Source organism: Canis aureus, chromosome 11, assembly GCF_053574225.1.
Source record: "Canis aureus isolate CA01 chromosome 11, VMU_Caureus_v.1.0, whole genome shotgun sequence".
Classification (NCBI taxonomy): Eukaryota; Metazoa; Chordata; class Mammalia; order Carnivora; family Canidae; genus Canis; species Canis aureus.
In genome coordinates this window covers 11,066,676-11,087,122 of record NC_135621.1, presented here as the reverse complement: position 1 = coordinate 11,087,122, position 20,447 = coordinate 11,066,676, and the positions used below count along the sequence as shown (strand labels likewise).

At 41.4% G+C, this 20,447-nt stretch overlaps 1 protein-coding gene across 22 annotated transcripts in view; it reads left to right on the top strand.

Moving 5' to 3' along the window:
• GRIP1 (glutamate receptor interacting protein 1) overlaps positions 1–20,447 on the top strand; it is a 664,081-nt gene that overhangs the window by 577,940 nt on the left and 65,694 nt on the right. For 16 of the 22 annotated variants that reach the window (XM_077913731.1, XM_077913735.1, XM_077913732.1 and 13 more), the window contains 4 exons: positions 1,036–1,191; positions 1,865–2,017; positions 10,670–10,856; positions 11,448–11,593. In XM_077913731.1, coding sequence (XP_077769857.1) covers positions 1,036–1,191; positions 1,865–2,017; positions 10,670–10,856; positions 11,448–11,593 — 642 coding nt within the window. The remainder of the gene's footprint in view (positions 1–1,035; positions 1,192–1,864; positions 2,018–10,669; positions 10,857–11,447; positions 11,594–20,447) is intronic. The other 6 variants (XM_077913736.1, XM_077913734.1, XM_077913728.1 and 3 more) reach the window with 3 other exon arrangements.

Sequence of the window (20,447 nt, the reverse complement as noted above, 5' to 3'; positions counted from 1 at the left end):
GTGTTACTTTTAAGTCTTTTAAGATTGTTCAGTGAAAAATCTCACACCAGGCATAGTGACAAACATAACATTGCCCCTCTTTCAGAACACTGGGCAGAAAAGAAAATCTAAATAATGCTGAACTTAGAACTTAGAAACACAGTATACGGGTTTTTTTTTTTTCAATAAAGGGGACAGGAAAATTTTGAAATAAGCTTTATTAAAACGTTGTGGCATCTTAAGAAAATATAAGAATGTGTGGAATCTTCTGAGAATTAACTTTCTTTCAAATGTAAACATGTTTTTCAAAAATACAAAAAGAGTATAAAGTATATTGAGACTTTTATTTTCTCCTTATGAGGACACAAGTAAGCTCCTAGTATTGATAGATGATTGAGAATGGGGTTTTTTGGTGGTTTTGTGGTGGGTTTTTCTGTGTGTGTGTGTGTGTGTGTAGTTTTTGTTTTGTTTTGTTTTGTTTTTTGAAAAATCAAGTCCAAGTGATGTATCAGAGTATAATTAAAATGTCAGAACAGTAAATTGTGATGTGTGACTGGTAAACTACTTCAATCATGAGCCAGTGTGATTTATCGTTCCTTCTTTTCTTTTTCTCAAAACAAGTGCTACTAACTGGCCAAGATGTGCAAATGTTTAATTACTAATCACGTGCCATAGATCTTTAGGGGGTTGACTTCAAGTTTAAAAAAAAATGTTTTTAATCTCTGCTGCAAAGCACACGGGGAGATTAGAAATTGATTCAATAGTCATTTTAAAAGAAGAAAAAAATGGGCTGGGGAAAGACATGCATTATTCTTGAGAAGATGAAAAGCTTCCATCCCTGATGTTAATCATCTGTTTTGCTGACCACTGAGAAAGGGCAAAGCCAGTAGTTTGTTGTTGTTTGTTTGTTTTTTTTTTTTGAAAGCAGCTTTCATTTTTTGTTACACTTTTTATTTGTATAATTCAGTTATTTTTTTCCTTTTTTTTTTTTTTTTTTTTTGGTTCTCTGTCGTTTGTTTGTTTTTCTTATTTCTCATCATCACTTCATGTGGGCAGTGAAAATTCAGAGGAGCGACAGGCAACTTACGTGGGATTCCTGGGCCAGCAGCCACTGCAGCCTCCACACCTGCCATCACCCTAATACGTACCACCCTGACCATTGCAGAGTGCCAGCCCTGCCAGGCCCGAAAGCACCTCCTCCAAACAGCCCTCGTAATGTTCCAGACTTTCTCCTCCTGCTCTTTTATTGAAATTATATTCTTCTTCTTCCTCATACCTAACTCATACCATATTTGGCTTCCTGTGTGTTATGTGCTTTTTTTTTTTTTTTTCCTGTAGTAGCAACTTATCATTTCTGACATCTGAGTCCTTTTTCTCCCCGCCATCAGAAAGCATTTGTCATTAGGGAAGGAAGTAACTGTTCAGGATGCTTTATATGTGGTCAGGAAATAACAATTCGAGATACTATATAGCATACAATGCTCTCAGCTCTTCCCTGTGTCTTTGGAACCACTTATGAGATTCACGTCAGAATATATCTATGAAAATGAGATTATGACCCTGATGCATTGAGTTGTCGTTCATGGGGAAGCTCGTTTAAAGGCTTACTGTTGTGTGTGTCTAAAGCAACACTCATAGAGCCTCTGTGTCTTCCATTGTGCTCACGAGGATCATGATGCTCCTCAGGCACTTGTGGCTCTTATAACTCTCAGATCCTAAAGTGCTGTCTCCACGGTTTCTGAGACCTGGTCTCTGTCCAGTTGGGGTACTTCCTAGCCAATGCTCTGCATCCCGTGTGTCTTGCTGGACTGTTGCTGGTTGGCAAGGGTAGCAGGCTCACACCCCACCTGGGAATGCTCTGTGCCAAGTGTCTACTCTCTTACAGCAGCTTTGGTGTCATCCTTCTCTCCTACTTCCATGAGTGCATACAGCCTGAGTTCCCTGAACATGGGGACCTTACCTCGAAGCCTCTATTCTACTAGCCCTCGTGGAACCATGATGAGGAGGAGACTGAAAAAGAAAGACTTCAAAAGCTCACGTAAGTGAAATGGTAACCGCTGTCTTTTGGCCCAGAGAAAACGTATGGGCCACCTGGAGTCTGTGGCGAGCGTGTTTTACGATGCCTGAGGGATAAGGAGCTCACAGCTCAGTGCCAAAGATCGATGAAATGATATCTGTTATCTATAGGGTAATGATTGGGCCAATACAATTTCGGGCTGGATTCATTAGGTTCATTCTACCTTTGCCTACAACTGTGTCTTCGATTGTTTTTTTCTTGCTCTTTCAATCTGAGAAAATAACCAAAGAGGTAAATTTTTTCCCTTGGAGACTCCTTCCTTCTATTCTGGGTAGCTTTGGCAAGGAAACATTTGTTGTCAATTTCTTATTCCCTCTAAAGCAATTTGTTGAAAACTCTGTCCCCCTTCTGATAAGTCTAAGAACCCCATGCATTTTTTTAATATGATTATACATTTGCTCACTTATCTTTCCAAGCAGATCTAATCATAGTCTAGAGAGTTGCATTTCTTGTTCTCTATGTCCCCTTTGGTGGCTGTAATTATGATTCCCGTGGAGAACCTCAAGGAAGATAAGCCCTCTTCCTGCGCTTACCATAAAAATAAAATAAGGAACACCCTTAAGTTACCTAAATAAAATGAAACCCAGATACTTCAAGACTGGAAATGAAGAAAGAATGTTTTTGTGAGAAGGGATGTGTGGGCCTATTGGCTCTTCAGCTTGTTTGCCAGAGATTCATCTTCACAAGTGGACTCACCATGCCACCCTCAGTGTAGGACGCCAGCCATCACTCACACCGGGCAATGGACTCTTCATGTTGTAGGAAGCTGTTTCCTTACAAAGGAAACCATTGCAAAAGATAGGGTCACCACTGTGGTATATTCATGATTTTGACTTGCATACGTATCCCTTCAAACATAAGGGATATCTTGTCACCTTTCATATAGGTGCATGACAGTAAATTTGAAATTAGGAAAACAGAAGGAAGATTGAGTTTAGTTAAAATGAGAATAAACAGCTTCTAAAGTCTCATATGTTTCTTAGCTGACACTAAACTAAATTATTCACTCTTGGAAGAAACTAGTTGAAGGCAGTAAACTAGTGATGAGCATAGACTTGGGAACCAGGCTGCCTGTGTTCTGATTTCGGCATCACTACTGTAGGACCTTGAGCAGGTCACCTAAGTTCTCTATGCCACGGCTTCCTTAGCTACACAAGGAGGATTAATTATAGTGCTTCCCTGGGTAATTGTGAAAATTATATGAAAGAATATATATATGTATTCTCACCACCAAAAGGGACCCATGGGACAAGAAATATACTCTAGGCTATGATGAGAATATATACATATTATATATTATTAAATACATCACTTGACAGGATGAGCACTGGGTGTTATACTATATATTGGCAAATCGAACTCCAATAATTATATATATACATACATACAAAATATGCATATTATAATAAAATTATATGTCAGCTGCACATACATACATGTATATATTGTATACATATCATTTTCCTAATTACCCAATGAAATATATTCCATATTAACATATATATACTAGAACTCCTGGTAAATGGTAAACACTATTGAACTATTAGCCGTTTAAACAGTTTATTAGTTATTATGCCTTGAATCTAAATTGTCATGTGTGAAAATCTGTTGACAGTGTTCTTATAGGGACGCATTTTTCACAGTGGTTACTTTGGCTTCCATATAGGTTTTGAGGCTTCCATATAAACCTGCAGGGTTTGTGGTGGATTTTTGTATATGAAATTGCTGCTCTCTGAGGCCTCCGTGTGCCTCCCACTGACAGCAACAGGCTCAGAAGAGCAATTAAAATGAATTCATTAATGTTTGTACTTCTGCTTCAACGGCTAAATGTTTGTGTTATGTCAGACTCGCTACATTGATTAAAGACATTAGTGACTACAAATGAGTGATAATATGTTTGGCTCTCTCAGGTTGATATTTACATGGCTTGAATTTTCTAGAAGGAAACAAAGCTGAGGCCACACTGTCACTGATACCCATAACCAACTCATAAATTCTGTTTTGAACCGGGAAGTGACTCTCTGACATAGTAGAAATGTAAACAGAAACCTGGCTGAAGAAATGTCAAGCTATTTGTGTTTGCTGTAGACATTGGCCACCAGAGCATCACTGACCATATACCTCCCAGAATGTTTATGTCTCTCGAGAGATCAGACATTTTATATTGTAATCAAAGAATAAGGTCCAAAACTTTTATTCTTACTCCAAAAAGACCTACAAAAATAATGGTAGCATTCCAAAGTCAGAAAAAAAGGAATGAAGTTTTGGGGGATTTTTGTTTTGGGGTTTTTTTTGTTTGTTTGTTTCTCTTTCTCTCTCTCTCTCTGTTCTTGCTTCTTTGTATGGTCACATTAGTTGTAAAGGTTCTCCCAAATAACTTATAATAAAAGTTTTATTACACTCTCACTATACCATGGTTTACTTCCACCACTTTATTTATGTCTTTATTCTATGCCACCATTTGCTGCCCCTTTTCTAATCCTTACGTTTCTATGGCAACCAGGCCATTTGTATGGATGGTGAATCATGGCAAAGTCACAACAAATATAATAAAAAGTCGCTACGCTGTGTTGGTGATGAAGTGAGGCCAGAGCTTGCAAAACAAGAAAAAAAAACTCTCACATATGTTTATAGTAGAAAAGGACATGCCAGAAAAGAATTAAGTCTTCTCACATAAGTAGTAAAACATTCGGTATCATTGACCAAAGGGGAAAATACAGGAAGTTTGTAGCAACACGTTACAAGAATTAAACCAGGAAAATGCCACGTTTGTTTCCCAGGGAGAAGGATGAGTGTCCCCAGCACTCCTCCTTGAGCACTAGGCCGAGAGGAGTGTCACAGAGCCCCGGTAGGGTTGCAGAGCCGTGTCACAGAGGGAACCCTCTTGTCACCCCTTTTGGAATCTTACTGAGCTTTGCCCCATACCCTGGGCTGTCCCTTTTTCTGCCTCAGAGGTCAAGGCTTTTTCCAGAGCCCTATCATCCGCCCATGATGGCAGCATGACTAGGCGGTGGACCAGGTTCATACCCCCTGCTTCCTGCTGCTGCACACAGAGCCAGTGTAGACTCTGCTTGTTCACAGTCCTCCTGAATTGCAGCCAACTTAGATGCCAGATCACATTCCCAGAATAGTCTTTGCCTCTTTTGCCATCACCACTTGCTAGCAGGGAGGCCAACATTGGAAAGAGCTGAAAGAAGGAGAATGAAGAAACCTGACAACTTTTGTCCCTGCCACCGACCCCTGAGAAAAGGACACAAGCCAAAGGCAGCTTATGGTAAGCTTTTATAAGTGAGCATGCAGGGAGCCCTCCCCGGGGTCAGCTTATGAGCTCAGGCCCACCCTCATTTGCAGAAGGGAGCAGCTGGACACCCACACTGTGCTCCTGAATGGGATCACGTGCTACACACCCAGTGTGTGGGTCCACAGCAGGCCGTCCCCACTGGGAAGACTACAGTGAGGCAGAGGTCTTGAGTGACAGGATCAAATAGTGATAAACACAGAATATTAATAAATCTTTGCAGTCTGCTGCTCAGCATACTTTTGAAATGCTCTTCCTGTCTGCTAGTAAACCTCACAAACTTCTGAATTAAGAAGACATTTGGCAGATTTTTTAACTCGGGAAGCTAACGAGTTATCTTCAGTTTTCCTCCCTTACTTACATCAGGAAAGACAAGAGCCTACAAACACACAGGGTCATTTCCTGCACACCCAAAGGGCTGTGCAAGGACCCTCCAAATGTGAACAGGCACAGGCCGGAGCAGAGGCAAATCCCAAACACAACCTCGGTTGTGGCCAGAGCCAGTACCCTGCAAGAGTAGCTGCTACTGGACAGAGAATTCATCATACAAATGTTTAAACTACAGGGTTATAATTCATGATAAATCACCTTTATTTTCTTTTGCCAGTTGGCCACATTAATGAAGCTGGATAATCAAGCTCATCTTTTTTTTCCTCCAAGTAATATTGGTTGTTTTTTTTTCTTCTGGCTCATCATCTTTAGATCTGCAATTTATCTTTTTCATATCTGGTAATAATTTGCAAGACTTTAATATGTGTGAGTAATCGGTACATACAATTTCAAATGAAATGTTACCGTTTCAAAGAACAGATTTCAGTATATCGAAGGACGTTCAGAGTTAATTATAAAAGCCTACATTATTTAATCCTATATTTATTAGATAAATTATAAATTTATATAATTATAGAACCACCATTTAACATATTTTTAATCCTAAATTAAATGTCCTAATAATTTCTATTGCCTTGACTTGCCTCCAGATGAAGCTTACAGATTTAATGATGCCCATAATGAGCACTTATTTCCATTTTCAAAACCTTCTAGAGACTTCAGTCTCTCAACTATCTTTAATAACTGTTCCAAAAATGTGGAAGCTTTCGCCTTTGAATAGGTCTTTACTATACCCCGCCTAATCCTTCCTATTATGACTGACCTATTTCTTCTTAATTCTTTCTTAGTGGAAATGCCAATCAGGTGTCTTAAAGGTTCAAAAATGGTTTTTAACTCTAATTAAGTAATCCAAAAATCTATACCAAACTGAGATCTCAAATGGAAAAAAATACATATTAATGTGAACCTATAGAAAAATTCACAGAGAGTAAAGTCTTCCTGTCAAGGTCCAAAAATTACCACCTAGAGAACAGAATGTAAGTAATCTGCCAAAGAGGTGATATTCTATTATTATGTTCCTGTCTTCAATGAGAACAGACTGGAAAGAAACACAGCCCTCCATCGTGACTAACTACTTGTAGGGGTTGTGTGCCTCCAGTAAGAAAATGTATGATCTGAAGAACAAAGTACGATTGACATCAACAAAGGCACACTAGGAAGTGTGATCTGAATTAATATGTGACAGTCCATGTGTCAGATCTTGGAATTGTAGGCCACCACCTGTAAAAAGCTCAGGGTTGGAAGCTCCCCTTTACTCCCTACTAACCTGCAGGCTGCTTTAATCACATCGCTTTGGTTGCAAGAACAATGATGATGCTTCTTAAGAAGAAGGTAATTTTCCTTCCTCTTCCTAGACAAAGATCCACCTCGCCATCCTCTGCCCTGGCAGCTGCAATGCTGGAATGAACCACATAGTAGAAAAATTGGGGTCCTGAGGAAAAACTTTTAGCTCCCTAAGTCAGCAGAACCTATAGAAAATGTTGGTTCTGAAAAGGAAAATGTGGATAGCATCATAAAATTCAATTTGTTCTTCATTTATTTAGTGTTCTTTGAATGTTCCAGGCATTGGGATTTCAAAGAGGAAAAAGATCTGGGTCCCAGTTTTTAAAGAACTCAGGGTCAAGGGGAGAGAAAGGCAGGCAAATAAAAAAGTGATAAATGCTGAAATGGGACCATGTATTAAAATGTGGAAATGTAAAAAAAGTGAGGACTTAACTCTGCCTGGATAAGGCAGGGAAGGGGACATTGAAAACCCAGGGGAAGGACCAGAGGGACCTTCAGAGTATGAAAGCAGGGCTGCAGCATATGGCTGCAGCATGGCACATGGAGGGAGCACAGAGGAGCATGAGACTGGATAGGCAGGAGAACATGAACTTGGGAAGGGTGCTGTGAGCTCTGCTAGCATTGAAGACTTTGTTCTACAGAAACAGGGAGGCATTGAAAGATTATAAATTGGGGGATGACCTTCGCATACTAGAAAAGCCACTCTGGCAGCAATTTGGAGGCTGTTAGCACAAGACAAGAGGCAAGGACACTGGTTGTAAGTCTCTATAGTGATATGTGTTAGCAATGGTGAGGCCCTCCTCTAGACGGTAGATAAATTGGGGGCCTCATCATGAAGAGAAAGTTAATCTGGCAATAATATGCAGAAAGTGTTGGGCACAGAAGGACCAGAAACATGTGTGTGCAAATTTTTGAAATAAAAATGGAAGCCTGATTTGAAGCATTAACAGCAAGAAGGAAAAAGAGGATTTGTAGAAGTTATATTTCAGTGGTCGTCTTGAAAGGACTTAGCAATTGATGGAATTTGAGACAATGGGGATGTTGTAAGTCAAAGTCTACTTTGAGATTTCAAGCCTGGTGGACTAGAAGCATGATGGTCCCATTCATAGAAATGGTAGTGGAAATGAGAAAGAGGAGACGATTAACTCAATTTTTAAGAGGTTGAGTTTGAGGAGTCAATGAGACATCCTTATGGATGGGATATCCAAGTCAGGAAATTCATCCCCAGAGCTTGAGAGAAACTGGAGAGTTAGATTTGAGAAGATACATGCAGAGGTCATATTACAGAAGCAGGAGAAGTGAATGAGGGAAAAGAGAGAAGACTAAGAAGAGAGAACCAGGGGCAACTCTACGTTTGCAGTGCAGAAGAGGCAAAGGAACTGGAAAGGGCTGAAAAAAAGTCAGAAATTAAAAACAAAGCTTCATTGAAACCAAGGGAGCAATTCCAGAAAGAAAAGAATGGTTCCCAAAGCCAGTTGTTGCAGGGTAGTTAAAGTGGATGAGGCCATTGATTTTGGCAATCAGGAAGTCATCAGTGAGAGTGGATTCAGTAAAGGGTGAAGGGAGAGGCCAAGTTTTAAACAGTTTCAGAATCAGTACAGACCTAGAGGGAGAGGTCAGAAAGCTAGGAGGCTGAGCAGGAAAGTTGGAAAAAGCAAGAGAAAAGTTATGTGGCACAAAAATCACAGGGAGTGGAAATAGATCGTATTAGAAAGGAGGCCTAGCCTTGAAATGGAAGGAAGGATATATCCTCCTGAAGCAGGAAAAAAAAGGAAGTGAGAGCAGATCATGTTAGAGAAATCGAGGTTGAAAAGAATGTTTTTAAGGAACTCTTGTCAGTGAAGGAAGTGAAGTAAGGAGTAAAGTTTGATCCTTAAAATGGTAGAAATGTTTGAGACAGATCCTATGAGAAATCAAATATTACATAACAGAAGATCCAGGGCCCCATAGAGAATTGCGGGAATTTATAGAGACTTTCTCTCGCACTCTTCAGCGAACTTAGTAAGAGCATTGGAGTCAAGCAGGCATTATGAGAGAGGATAGCATATTAGAGTAGAGAACATGTCATGAGGTCTGTGCATCTCTCATACCAGCAATGCATCATTGAAGTGGCCACCAGGGGTCCAAGTAGAGCGTGGAAGGAAATGATCTAGTAAAAGGCAATGGGTAAAGATGAGAGCTTCCAAAGTAGGTTCCCCAGATTCATCCATGAGGGATGGGAAGGTCTCCTCTAGGGTCTCTTGTACCTTCAGTAGCTCTGTTCTTATCTGGAATACAAAGGTATCCCTTACATACTTTCATCTGAAGGAGGGGAAATCTGTTGCTAACAAAATCATTTGAAAACCACTCAACTAGAAGACAAGTGAGAGGGAGTAGGGCCAAAAGTCATCAAGAAGGGAAAGTTAGTATCTAAGGACTGGGAGAGATGGCTAATAAGGTTGTGTGATCAACAAGGAGGATTCAAATATGAAGATCCTGGAACTCTCTCCAGTTTGAAGGACACTGGGGTCCAGCACAGCGAGCTGAATTTGGGGGGATTACCAATAATCAGCACTGAGAGAGCTAAAGAACCATTACAGTAAAGAGGCCATATAATCACAATTACAGGAGGTTTCAATTGGAGGAAGTGACAGTCCAGCATTGGACCCTGTAGAGAGCTTGCTCACAGAGAGTGAAGGAGGCAGGGGTTCCAATGGGGAATGCTGAGAGAAAGGCATCTAGGAATTGAGTGGCCTTTCCATGACCCAGGCTGGGTTTAGGAACAAGACAGAGATGGATATCTGGAGGCTTTGATGAGGGCCAGAGGAAAGATGAAATAGATGACAAAATAGGATGGAGATCCAGTGAGAAAGAACAAAGGCTAAAGAGCCCAAACTTGGGGATAGGAGAAATGTAAAGTTTAAATGACTCCATCATGCCAATCTGGTGCGAAATTAAGGTTGGTGGTTTAGCACATCTTCACCATTCCAGGAGCCAGTCTTTCCCTTCAAAGCTGAAGATCAGATTATTTATAAAAACTTTAAGGCTTAGACACAAATGGATAGAGTGGAAAACGTAGTGGACCAGTTAGCCCAACCCTTTTTTTCATAGAGAGGAAAGAAATGAATGCTTTCCCCCAAGGTCACACAGCTGGTTGCCTGCTGGCGGAGCCAGGGCCAAAAGCCAGGTACCCAATCCCAAGGCTGTTCTCTTCCTACAGCTCCCACAACTGTCCCTGCTACAGGGTCTGAGTACGGGGAGGAGGCCACACTGGTGTTGTTACTAAAATGTGACAAATATTGGGAGATTCCTTTATCTAGTTCAGTTATGACTAAGTTTTTATCTAGAAGACCAAAATATAACCTCCCACCATTGCCAGTGAGCTTTTTTTTTCCCCCAGAGACATGATCTGTGTCAAATGCTGGCATTCTGGGGCACATTGGTGGCTCAGTTGGTGAAGCATCTGACTCTTGGTTTCAGCTCAGGTCATGATCTCAGGGTCGTAAGATCAAGCCCCCCATCAGGCTCCACGCTGGGTGTGGAGCCTCCTTGAGATGTCCTCCTTGCTCTCTAATAATAAAGAAAGAGAGAAAGAGAAAGAAAGAAATGCTGGTATCCTTCCTCCAACCTAAAGTCATAGTTTTTTGTGTTTGTTCCTCTAGTGTCATTAGCCTCAAGCACAGTGGGTTTGGCCGGGCAGGTCGTTCACACAGAAACCACAGAAGTTGTGCTGACAGCAGATCCTGTGACAGGATTTGGGATCCAACTGCAGGGCAGTGTGTTTGCCACGGAGACGCTCTCTTCTCCACCTCTGATTTCCTATATTGAAGCTGACAGCCCAGCAGAGAGGTAAGACATTCTTTCAAGCGTCTTTGTGTGTGTGTGTGTGCATTTCTTGTGGCAGCTATCTTTGAATAGCTGATAAATTATGGAACAGTGCTCAATGCAGGAAATGCAGGATGTAATGAACTCTCTGTGCTGACAATAAAATTTTATTTCTTGATAAGGTTTGAGAAGAATAATGAGCATGGATGCCTTTATCTAGCAGATTTTTGTCCATCAGGGATTGGAAGCCATAGTAATGAAAAAGGAGAATCTCTCTGAAGTTCATACTTCATTATAATAATTTCTCTGCTGTGGAGGGGGACTGTACATTCACCATTACTCTATGTTGGTCCAGATCAGATTATAAGAACACCATAGTGCTAAATTATTAACCACTTCTCTGGGATATATCAAGGTTCCCTCGCTCACATTTGTAGCCATGAAATGCAAGAGTGCCAGACCTTGCAGTTGACCCAGTATGATGCCCACATCATTGAATAAACAAGAGCAAATAGGTATGCTATTTCACAGGGATAAAACAAAATAGATTTGGCAACTTCAACTTGATAATTATTTGCTCTGTCTACATCCTCTAATATATGGTTCTAAATATAGATGTGGGGTGCTACAGATTGGAGACAGAGTGATGGCTATTAACGGGATTCCGACTGAAGACAGCACCTTCGAGGAAGCCAACCAGCTCCTCCGAGACTCTTCAATCATGAGCAAGGTCACCCTGGAAATCGAGTTTGATGTTGCAGGTATGATCATATAATTGCAAATCAGCTGCAGAGTCGGGAGTGGACCACATATGAATTAAATGAATTATATGGCAGAGGTGGAACTATTTTTTTACATGCTGAACACGTTTTTGTTTAGGAGATTTGGGGTGTCATTTTGTTTTGATCATTGTTTTTGTGCTATCCATTAAAGTGTCACCATAAGAACAGTTGAAAATAAATGTGACAAAATGAATAAGTAAGAGCTACTATAAAGGTGATAAAAAAAATCATGTAGCATTTATTCTTCCTGATTTGCCCCTAGATGGTGGGCAAATCATATTCTTCTGTCACACAGACAAGAAAAGCCACTCTGACCCTTCCCACTGCAAAGAATGTATGAAAGATTGGTAGGGAACAATGAAAATTCATTAAGTGGATTTATACAAGCCCAGCAAGTAAATATTCAGTCTCCAGTGTTAAAAACAAATTGTACCAGACACTTGTTAAAAGCAAGGAAGACTTTCTTCAAGACTATTTAATAGAGATCAAGACTTGGAATAGGAAAGAGAAATTAAACTCAAGTCCAAGACCAGTAAGGGCAACCAGGAATGAAATTTATGGCCCCCAGCAAGGTAAGGGTGAGGAAGTCATAGGATGGAAAATGATTAACAGGAACTTGATGAGATACCCACGGTGTGGGGATGAGGAATTTGATTATATATTCAAAGAGGGATTCTCAATAAATTGATTTAGCATTGATTTTCACTAAAATTGGGCTCAGCAGGCCAAGGGCTAGGCCAAAAACAAGGCCTAGTTGAGAAGAGGAGCCTGACTTATGTTTGGTCAGGAAGGGAACCCTTGTTAGTAGCTAACAGGTGTGTGGGTTATAGAGGTTGGTGCTAGTTTCCATTTAATAAAAGTGTCTTCACACAGTGAAATACTATCTCACAGAGCCAATGATCTTTACCAATCATTAAAGATGTGCCTTTGGACATAGAGATTGCATTATCCCAACAGATACTTGTTGAGTGTCCATGGGAGATGCAACAGTAGACATGGAAGGAAAAAAAATTCCTTTCTTCATGAAGCTCATGGTATTATAGAAAGTTGATTTAAGTTAGCATATATAAATGTAGGCAGCAATAAGTACTCCAAGGAAAGTAAGGCAGGATGCGGATTAGAGAACAGCTGTGGGGCGCTAATTGCGTGGGATGACTCTTGGAGGAAGTGACATTTGAGCAGAGACTTGAAGGTCAGGAAGGAGCCAGCTCTATGGGAATCTGGGAGGAGAGTATTCCAGGTAGAAGGAGCAGCCAGTGTAAAAGAGGTGAACCAGAATAATAATCTGGGTGGGTTTGAGAAATAGCAAAAAAGGCTCTTACTAGGGTGCCTGGGTGGCTCAGTCAATTAAGCTTCCAACTCTAGATTTCAGCTCAGGTCATGATCTCATAGGATCAAGCCCCAGGTTGGGCTCCACACTCAGTGGGGAGTTTGCTTGAATTCTCTCTCTCTCTCTCTCTCTGTGTGTGTGTGTGTGTGTGTGTGTCCTCCCCCTTTTGCCCCTACCCCCACTAGCATGGGCACTCAATCTCTCTCTCAACTAAATCAGTAACTCTTTAAAAGTTGGGGCTCTTACTACAGCATAAGGAAGTTGGGGTGGGGATTAGATTTGGAATCAGAGGTGAGGTGAGAGAGATTGGAAGGGGCCAACTAATGCAGTCCCTTGGTATAAAGAATTTATATTTCAAGTGTAATGAGGTCATGGAGCATTTTAGGGACAGCAGTGAGCTATCTTGGTTAATGTGTTAAAGATCTTTCTGAAATGAGAAGGGACAATGGCAGAAACAGAAAACCTAGTTAGGAAGTTGCAGTGGATGGATAGGTCAAAATAAGGTGGCTTGGGCAAGGTGGTAGAGCTAGATTTGGTGAAAATAGTGAAATTTCGGACATGGCTTGAAGCAGGGCTGACAGATCTTGCTTCTGGAATAGATATGGAAGATGAGAGAAAGGGAAGATCATGGATGACTCCTGACATGGAAGGGTCAGCCATTGAGTAAATAGTGATGATTTCCAGGAGAGGAAGACTTGAAGAATGGAAATTTGAGGATAACAACAAATCTATTTTAGACCTGGATAGGTCAATCCACTGCCAATTCTAGGGAAAAGGATAAGCACATTCATTCCTTCATTCAAAAGTCAATAATCGAGCACCAGTCACTAAATGTTAGGCACTGAGCTATATTTAGATCATTTAAAGGGAAAACAGGAAGGATTAATATCCTCAAAGTGGGGCACCTGGGTAGCTCAGTGGTTGAGCGTCTGCCTTTGGCTCAAATCATGATCCCAGAGTCCAGGGATTGAGCCCTGCTTTGGGTTCCCCAGAGGGAGCCTGTGTCTCTCATGAATAAATAATTAAAATATTATATATATCCTCAAAGTGCTCAGAACCAATTAGACAAGAGCAAGAACTGCTGCAAGACAAGAAAAGACTTACCTTACATGTGTTGCCACTGGAACGTTAAAGGAAGAGCCCAGGACACCACCGGATCCTAGGATGAGAGGTGCGGACTGGAGGGCAGCCCTGCAAAGGGACCACCATGGCGAGTGATTGGTAGTCACTGGAATACAGGAACTAGGGAACGAGTGGCAGGAAAGAGGGAACTCTGTCTGAGGAATACTAAAACTGAAAGGGGAAGGAGATAATGAAGATGCAGCATGAGAAGTGGGAAGAGAACCAAAAAAAAAGGTGGCATTTTGGAAGCCAAAGCAAGAATTTCCAGGTCATGGTCAAAAGCATAAAGGTGCTTCAGAGAATTCAAGTGATATAAGGCAGGAAAGGTCCACTGCATTTGGCAATTATAGGGAAAAAAACCACATTGCAGCCGAGTTTCAGGGAACTGCGGGCAGAAGTCAGGCTGTGGTAAGCTGAGGGTTGAGGAAGGGGGGAGATGTACGGGTAAGTTCTGCTTGCCTTCTGCCGTGGGCCTGGGTTTTGGCACAGGGGACGGCTGGAAAACTGCAGTGAATGGATAAAGATGGAGGCCTCTGTGGCGTTCCCTTTTCAGAACTGTTCCAGCATTTAGTTACCTCCTGGACATTATTTTTGTATTGCTTTATCCTCTAATCAGTGGTTCTCAATCCAAATCACATTTGCCCTCGGGAACATGTGGCAATGTTAAGAAGCGTAGCTGTGGCTGAAAAAAAGATGGGATGAAAGATAGAGGGGAGCCCAGAGGGGACATGTTGTTCTGTCTTGTTGATATTGGAGAGATCAGAGCATATTTGGGGCCTAAAGTGAATGAGGAAGAAAAAAGAGAATTGATGGATATAAGTCCCTAAAGGGATGAGAGGGGAAGTTACCTAGAACATAGGTAGGTAACTAGTCCAAGACAGAAGGTTGGCAGCTGCCTCTTGTGAGTTTGTAGAGAAGGATGTGAGACCATCAGCACATTTTTATCTGTGTCTTTAGGATCTCATGTATGAACTGTCAAGCAAAGGTAAAAGGAGCAGCATCTTGGGGAGTTGAAAAGAAAGATTGTTTAGAATAGCTGACGGGGAAATGAGTGAGAAATCTAACCAGACTCTTGTAAAGGGATTTTCAGGCTGGGTAGTGGACCAGGCAGGGTCTGGAGGCTCTAAGTTTATACACAGTCAACCTGCATGAGCAAGTAGTTTTTTGTCAGGTGACTTCCGCTCCTGAGAAATAATAGCAGAGGTGGGAGGTAATTAGATTAAGCCAGAGATTAAGATTTCTGGAGAAGGTTTGACAGAAAGAAAACTAAAGTCATAGCAAGTCAAATTGTTGCAGGAAGAGCAAATGAATAATTTTGGTGATAACCTAAAACTCACGGTGATATTTATCAAATGCTTACTCTACAGCATGCCGGTCTTCTAGGCACTGTGTGTGTTTTAGCTCATAACAGCAAGGAGGTCACTAGGATTATGTCCCCAGAAAACTGAGGCCCACCGAAGTTAATGGTAGGGCTGGGATTTTCACCCAGGCAGTCTGGCTCCAAAGGCCATGCTCTTACCACTACACATGATACCTTGGAGGAATCTAGGTTGCAGAGGGATGGACATCAATAATGGATCAGCGTGGTAGACTGGAAAGAAAGAGAAGACTAAGGATCTAGGAGTATTCAGGTAGAAAAATAGGCATTGGAAGAGAAAATTGAGGAGGGAGCTGATGGCAGGAGACTGAGGTCCAAGTGGCATATTAGAGCTTAGGATTTCAGAGAAGGTCAAGTAAGGCTCAGGGTAAGGGAGCTACAGAAGTGATGTGGAGTGGAGGCGAGTATTATTCAGCCAGAGGTCCGGGAATTGGACATGCAGCGTGATGGAAACACCAGGCACACAGTGGAGTCCCTCAGGAGGAGGGCAGGACTTGGAATGAGGACGGGAGTGTGAACTGGCTGCTTTTGACATGCCGAACACAGTCCTATTGAAGGATCTCTGCACTTTGCCCCCGCCTGGGTAGCTCTGTCCTACCACGGTCTGGGGGTTCGCTCACTTCATTCAGGTCTTTGCTCACATATCACTTGTTCAGAGAATCCTTCCCTCATCTATCACTCTGTCCCCTTGCCCAGATTTATGGTTCTTCTTAGTCGTTCTCATGCCCTGGTGTTATGTTGTGGATTTATTTACTGTCTTGTCTTCTCCAGTGGGAAAAAAATCTATGATGTCAGAGACTTGTGCCTTTTGTTCACGAATGTATCCCAGCACCCACAATAGCCCTTGGAATGCGGGAGACTCTCAGCCAATATGAATGAATTAAGTGTGGTTGTCTCTCCTGAGGGACTGGAACCAGGAACTTCAGTTTCTACATCGAGAACTGATGCTGTACCCACTGTTTCTCTGGGGTTCCTGGTCTCTCCGTGCTGCTTGTTTCTGCATATCTGCTCTATTTGTCTCTGTACAAGTTCTTTCTTGATTGTACTTGTTTGCCCCAACTTTGCCAAAGTCCCTAGCCAGTACAAGTTCTTTTTTTTTTTAAGATTTTATTTATTTATTTGAGAGAAGAGAAACAGGCCGAGGGAAAGGAAGAGAAGCAGTGCAGACCCTGCCACAAGACTTGATCTCATGACCCTGAGCTCATGACCTGAGCTGAAACCAAGAATCAGACAATTATCCGACTGGGCCACCCAGGCATCCTCAGTTCACGTTTCTAATTCTTAGGTTTGGTAGCTGCAGCCAAGCAGGAATCTGATAGAAGGACCCTTAAGAATAAGTCAGGTGCTAGTGAGGGTATGGTTTTCAAAGAAGGCTGTCCAGAAGTTCCAGAATGTACTTACTACAAGCACACAACATTCGTGGTAAAGTGATTTGTACGATTCACTATCTCCATTTACTTATAAATGGGAAAACTGAAGTTTGGGTGGGGAAACCCAAGGTCATATTACAAAGTGAAGAGTAGGTCCCAGGTCTGCTGACTTGCACCTGTCTTTTCCACGTCATATCACACTGCCTCTTTGAAAGAGATGTCAGAGTTGTCAGCATGACAGAGCAGGATTTCTGAACCTCTGCCCTACTGTCCTTGGTTGTTGAGGGGAGGTGAATATCCTGGGAGCTGTAGGATGTTGAGCAGCATTTACTTGAGGCACTCCCGTAGGGAATGGCCAGCAGAATCTGACCTCTTCCATCAGCAGTATCTAAGTATTTATTTGTGCTGTAACTGCATTTTTATGTGTATCATCACTATTTGCTCATCTTGTAATCCACATTTAATGTATATATACACTTTAATATTTGTTGACTAGAAACTTGAATATCCTTGGTTTAGGCTCCTAAAACATAGAAACTATGTCTATTAAACTCACTTTATTCAGTACCAAGCTTACTTGAATAAGAGACAGAAAAAAAGGGACCTAAGTGCTTCTACTCTGCCCTGGTTGCTCTGTAATTCAACCCATTTCAAATGGATAGATATGATGTAGAATAGGGCCAGAAAAAAATCCGATCCTATCATGCTCTCCTCCCATGGCTGACATTGATTGCTAACTGATTTCAGTATCCTCCTCCTAAGCCTAGGGACAACATCAGGATCTCCAATAAGACACTCTAGCTACTAGCCAGTCATTACCAATCTACTGGAATCTGTTGGAAACTACTGGAATCAGAAAGCTCTTTTTTAGCCATTTGAGAACTTGGAACGTTGGTAGGAAATCTCCAGACATGAGCTATTTCAAGACTGCCCTTATCCTTCTGGATGTATTCCTAATTATCCGGCAGTGGGCCACCTATTTCCAAAATTCTTCCTCAAAAATATGTGATGCCCAGATATTAATTCCCAAGCTATTGGTCTCAGAGGTAAGCCATCTCTACTTTATAAATATTTCAAGTGACATAGAGAGTGTTTAAAAAGCTGGACTGTGAGTATCCTCTTGCCTAAATCTATCTCTTTAGATGGGTACCTCTGTACAAACAACATTGTAGTAACATTTATGGAATTCTGTTTAAAGCTGGAATGATTCATAGCCTCATCAGTTTAAAAAAAAAAAGTTTAATTTTTTTCTATTTCTTTACCAATTTTTTTACCATACGTGTAATTTTACAAAGCTATATTCATAATATATGTACAATTTACATTTTGCCTTTTTCAATACTGTCTTTTCTTTTTTTAAAATTTTGTTTTATTTATTCACGAGAGACACAGAGAGAGGCAGAGACATAGGCAGAGAGAGAAGCAGGCTCCATGCAGGGGAGCCCAATTGGGACTCGATCCCGAGACCCTTTGGCCCTGGGCCAAAGGCAGGAGCTTAACTGCTAAGCCACCCAGGCATCCCAATACTGTCTTTTCCATACCAGTCTAAAAAAAAAAAAATGTGAATACTTGAAGATTCTGCTTTAACTCCGAGGTTATTTTGTTGGAAGAGATGCAGCTTTGTTCTGAAAAGAAGTCCCAGGGAAAACCCTATCAAATGATGTTTGCCATCATTACTAGAGCCCCCAGTGCTTTCCTCTGAGTGGGTGGAAGTTAAGCATTTACATTTACCACCACCCACCCCGTTAGAATCTCTTAATTTTTCAAATCTCACAAGGGTGTCCAGGTTAATGAATTATGATGCGGTGATTATCTTACAGTGCCAATGACAAATGCTTCAGACAGAAAAAGCAGGCCAATTGGAAAGCAGGGAGCCTCTGTTTACCCAAATGTGTTTTTAATTACAGTTTTAACAAAGATAAAGCAAAAGAAGGGAAGCACAGAATAATCACATGGGAGTCTAACAAAATAAACATCTTATTTATTTTAAACCTATTGTATCTCCAAGTATCTTTTTCCTCTTTACTAGTATTTCTTTAAGAAACACCAAATTAAATATGCCTTTGCTTTAACCACCAAATAACTGTGTAGGCAAAAAAAAAAAAAAATCACCAAATATAAAATAAATCATGTTGGCATTTAAAGGTTAAAGTGAAGCCACAGCTGATTATCATTTGTTGATATTTGTTCATCATTCTGAATATTTCAAATCTTATGTAGTCAAACATGATTCATTACTGTTTTCCAGGAAGTGATAATATCTCCTCCAGTGTCATTAACAGTGTTAATCTTGGTCAAGGTTCCCTGCATCAAAAATTTATAAAAGCAAAATGTTGCTATGGTAACTATTCTAGATCAATGATTCCTGGCCCTTCGGATTCCAAGACCTCATCTATATAGCATCGTGGACAAGCTGTTACATATCTCCATGAATACATACATGCAAGTGTACCATATTTTCCCCTCCCCTTTCACAGAGAATTTTGGCAAAAAAAAATAAAAATAAAAATAACACTAAAAAAAAAAAAAAAAAAACATGAAACAAGTTCCCTAAGTGGTGAAGCTATTTGTGCCTTTAAAGCTTCTTATGCACTGGCATATGGACCACTTGGTGTTTTATCTGGGTAATCAGATTCCTACTACACCCACGAACATTTTTGTGGACGCTTTCTGCTTAGCGGCGGTCCCATGTCTGCTACTAGATCAATGTGTTCATCAGAGATCATTCAGTTGCAAGCAACAGTCATGCACTTGAGCTAATTCAGGCAGACAAGGAGCATTTACTGGAAGCACACAGGAGTTTCACAGCCCTGGAGGACAGGATATGCAGGCAGGCCCAGCACAGCCTAGAACCAGAGGGGAGAGCTGTCAAGGCCAAGCACAGGCACTCTCCAAGACCACCATACATGCTCCTCAGGTAGGCTTGCTGGTTTCTCCCTTCTCTCTGCAGACTGGCTGTTGGTGCCGGTGGGCAAAATGTGGCCACTTCAAACGCCCTCTCTGCCCCCACTCTGCATGCTCATTCTCCATTCTTAAACTGTCACGTTGTGGGTAGGAAGAAGGGTGGCAGTTAGCCTTCCATTATTGGAAGGGAGAACGTAGAGGACTCAGGGGTGAGATGGAAGGCACAGATCTGAGGAATATTTTGGAAGTAATATGTATGACACCTGCGGCCTCTGAACCGAGGAAATAAGCACACCCACATGTTGTTCCTGACCCTGTTTGTTTTTCTACCCCAAAGTATCAAAACTATTCAGTCGTTTTGAAGTCAGGGGAAATAACTTCATCTATCTCAAGTACTGTTGAGAAATGGGACATTTCACATGAATTCTTTTTTTTTTTAAAGATTTTATTTATTCATGAGACACACAGAGAGAGAGGCAAAGAGAGAAGCAAGCTCCCTGTGGGGATTCGATCCCAGGACCCCGGGATCATGACCTGAACCAAAGGCAGATGCTCAACCACTAAGCCACCCAGGTGCCCCTCACATGAATTCTTAGAGAAGAAACAAATATATACGGGTCCTTTCTGGTATGTCAGAATGTTTGCTGAGGACAACAGCAAAGCCGAAGACATCCACTCACACGGTCTGTGGCCCTCACGACAGAGTTAAGAAGAGTGGGAGGGTGCTAA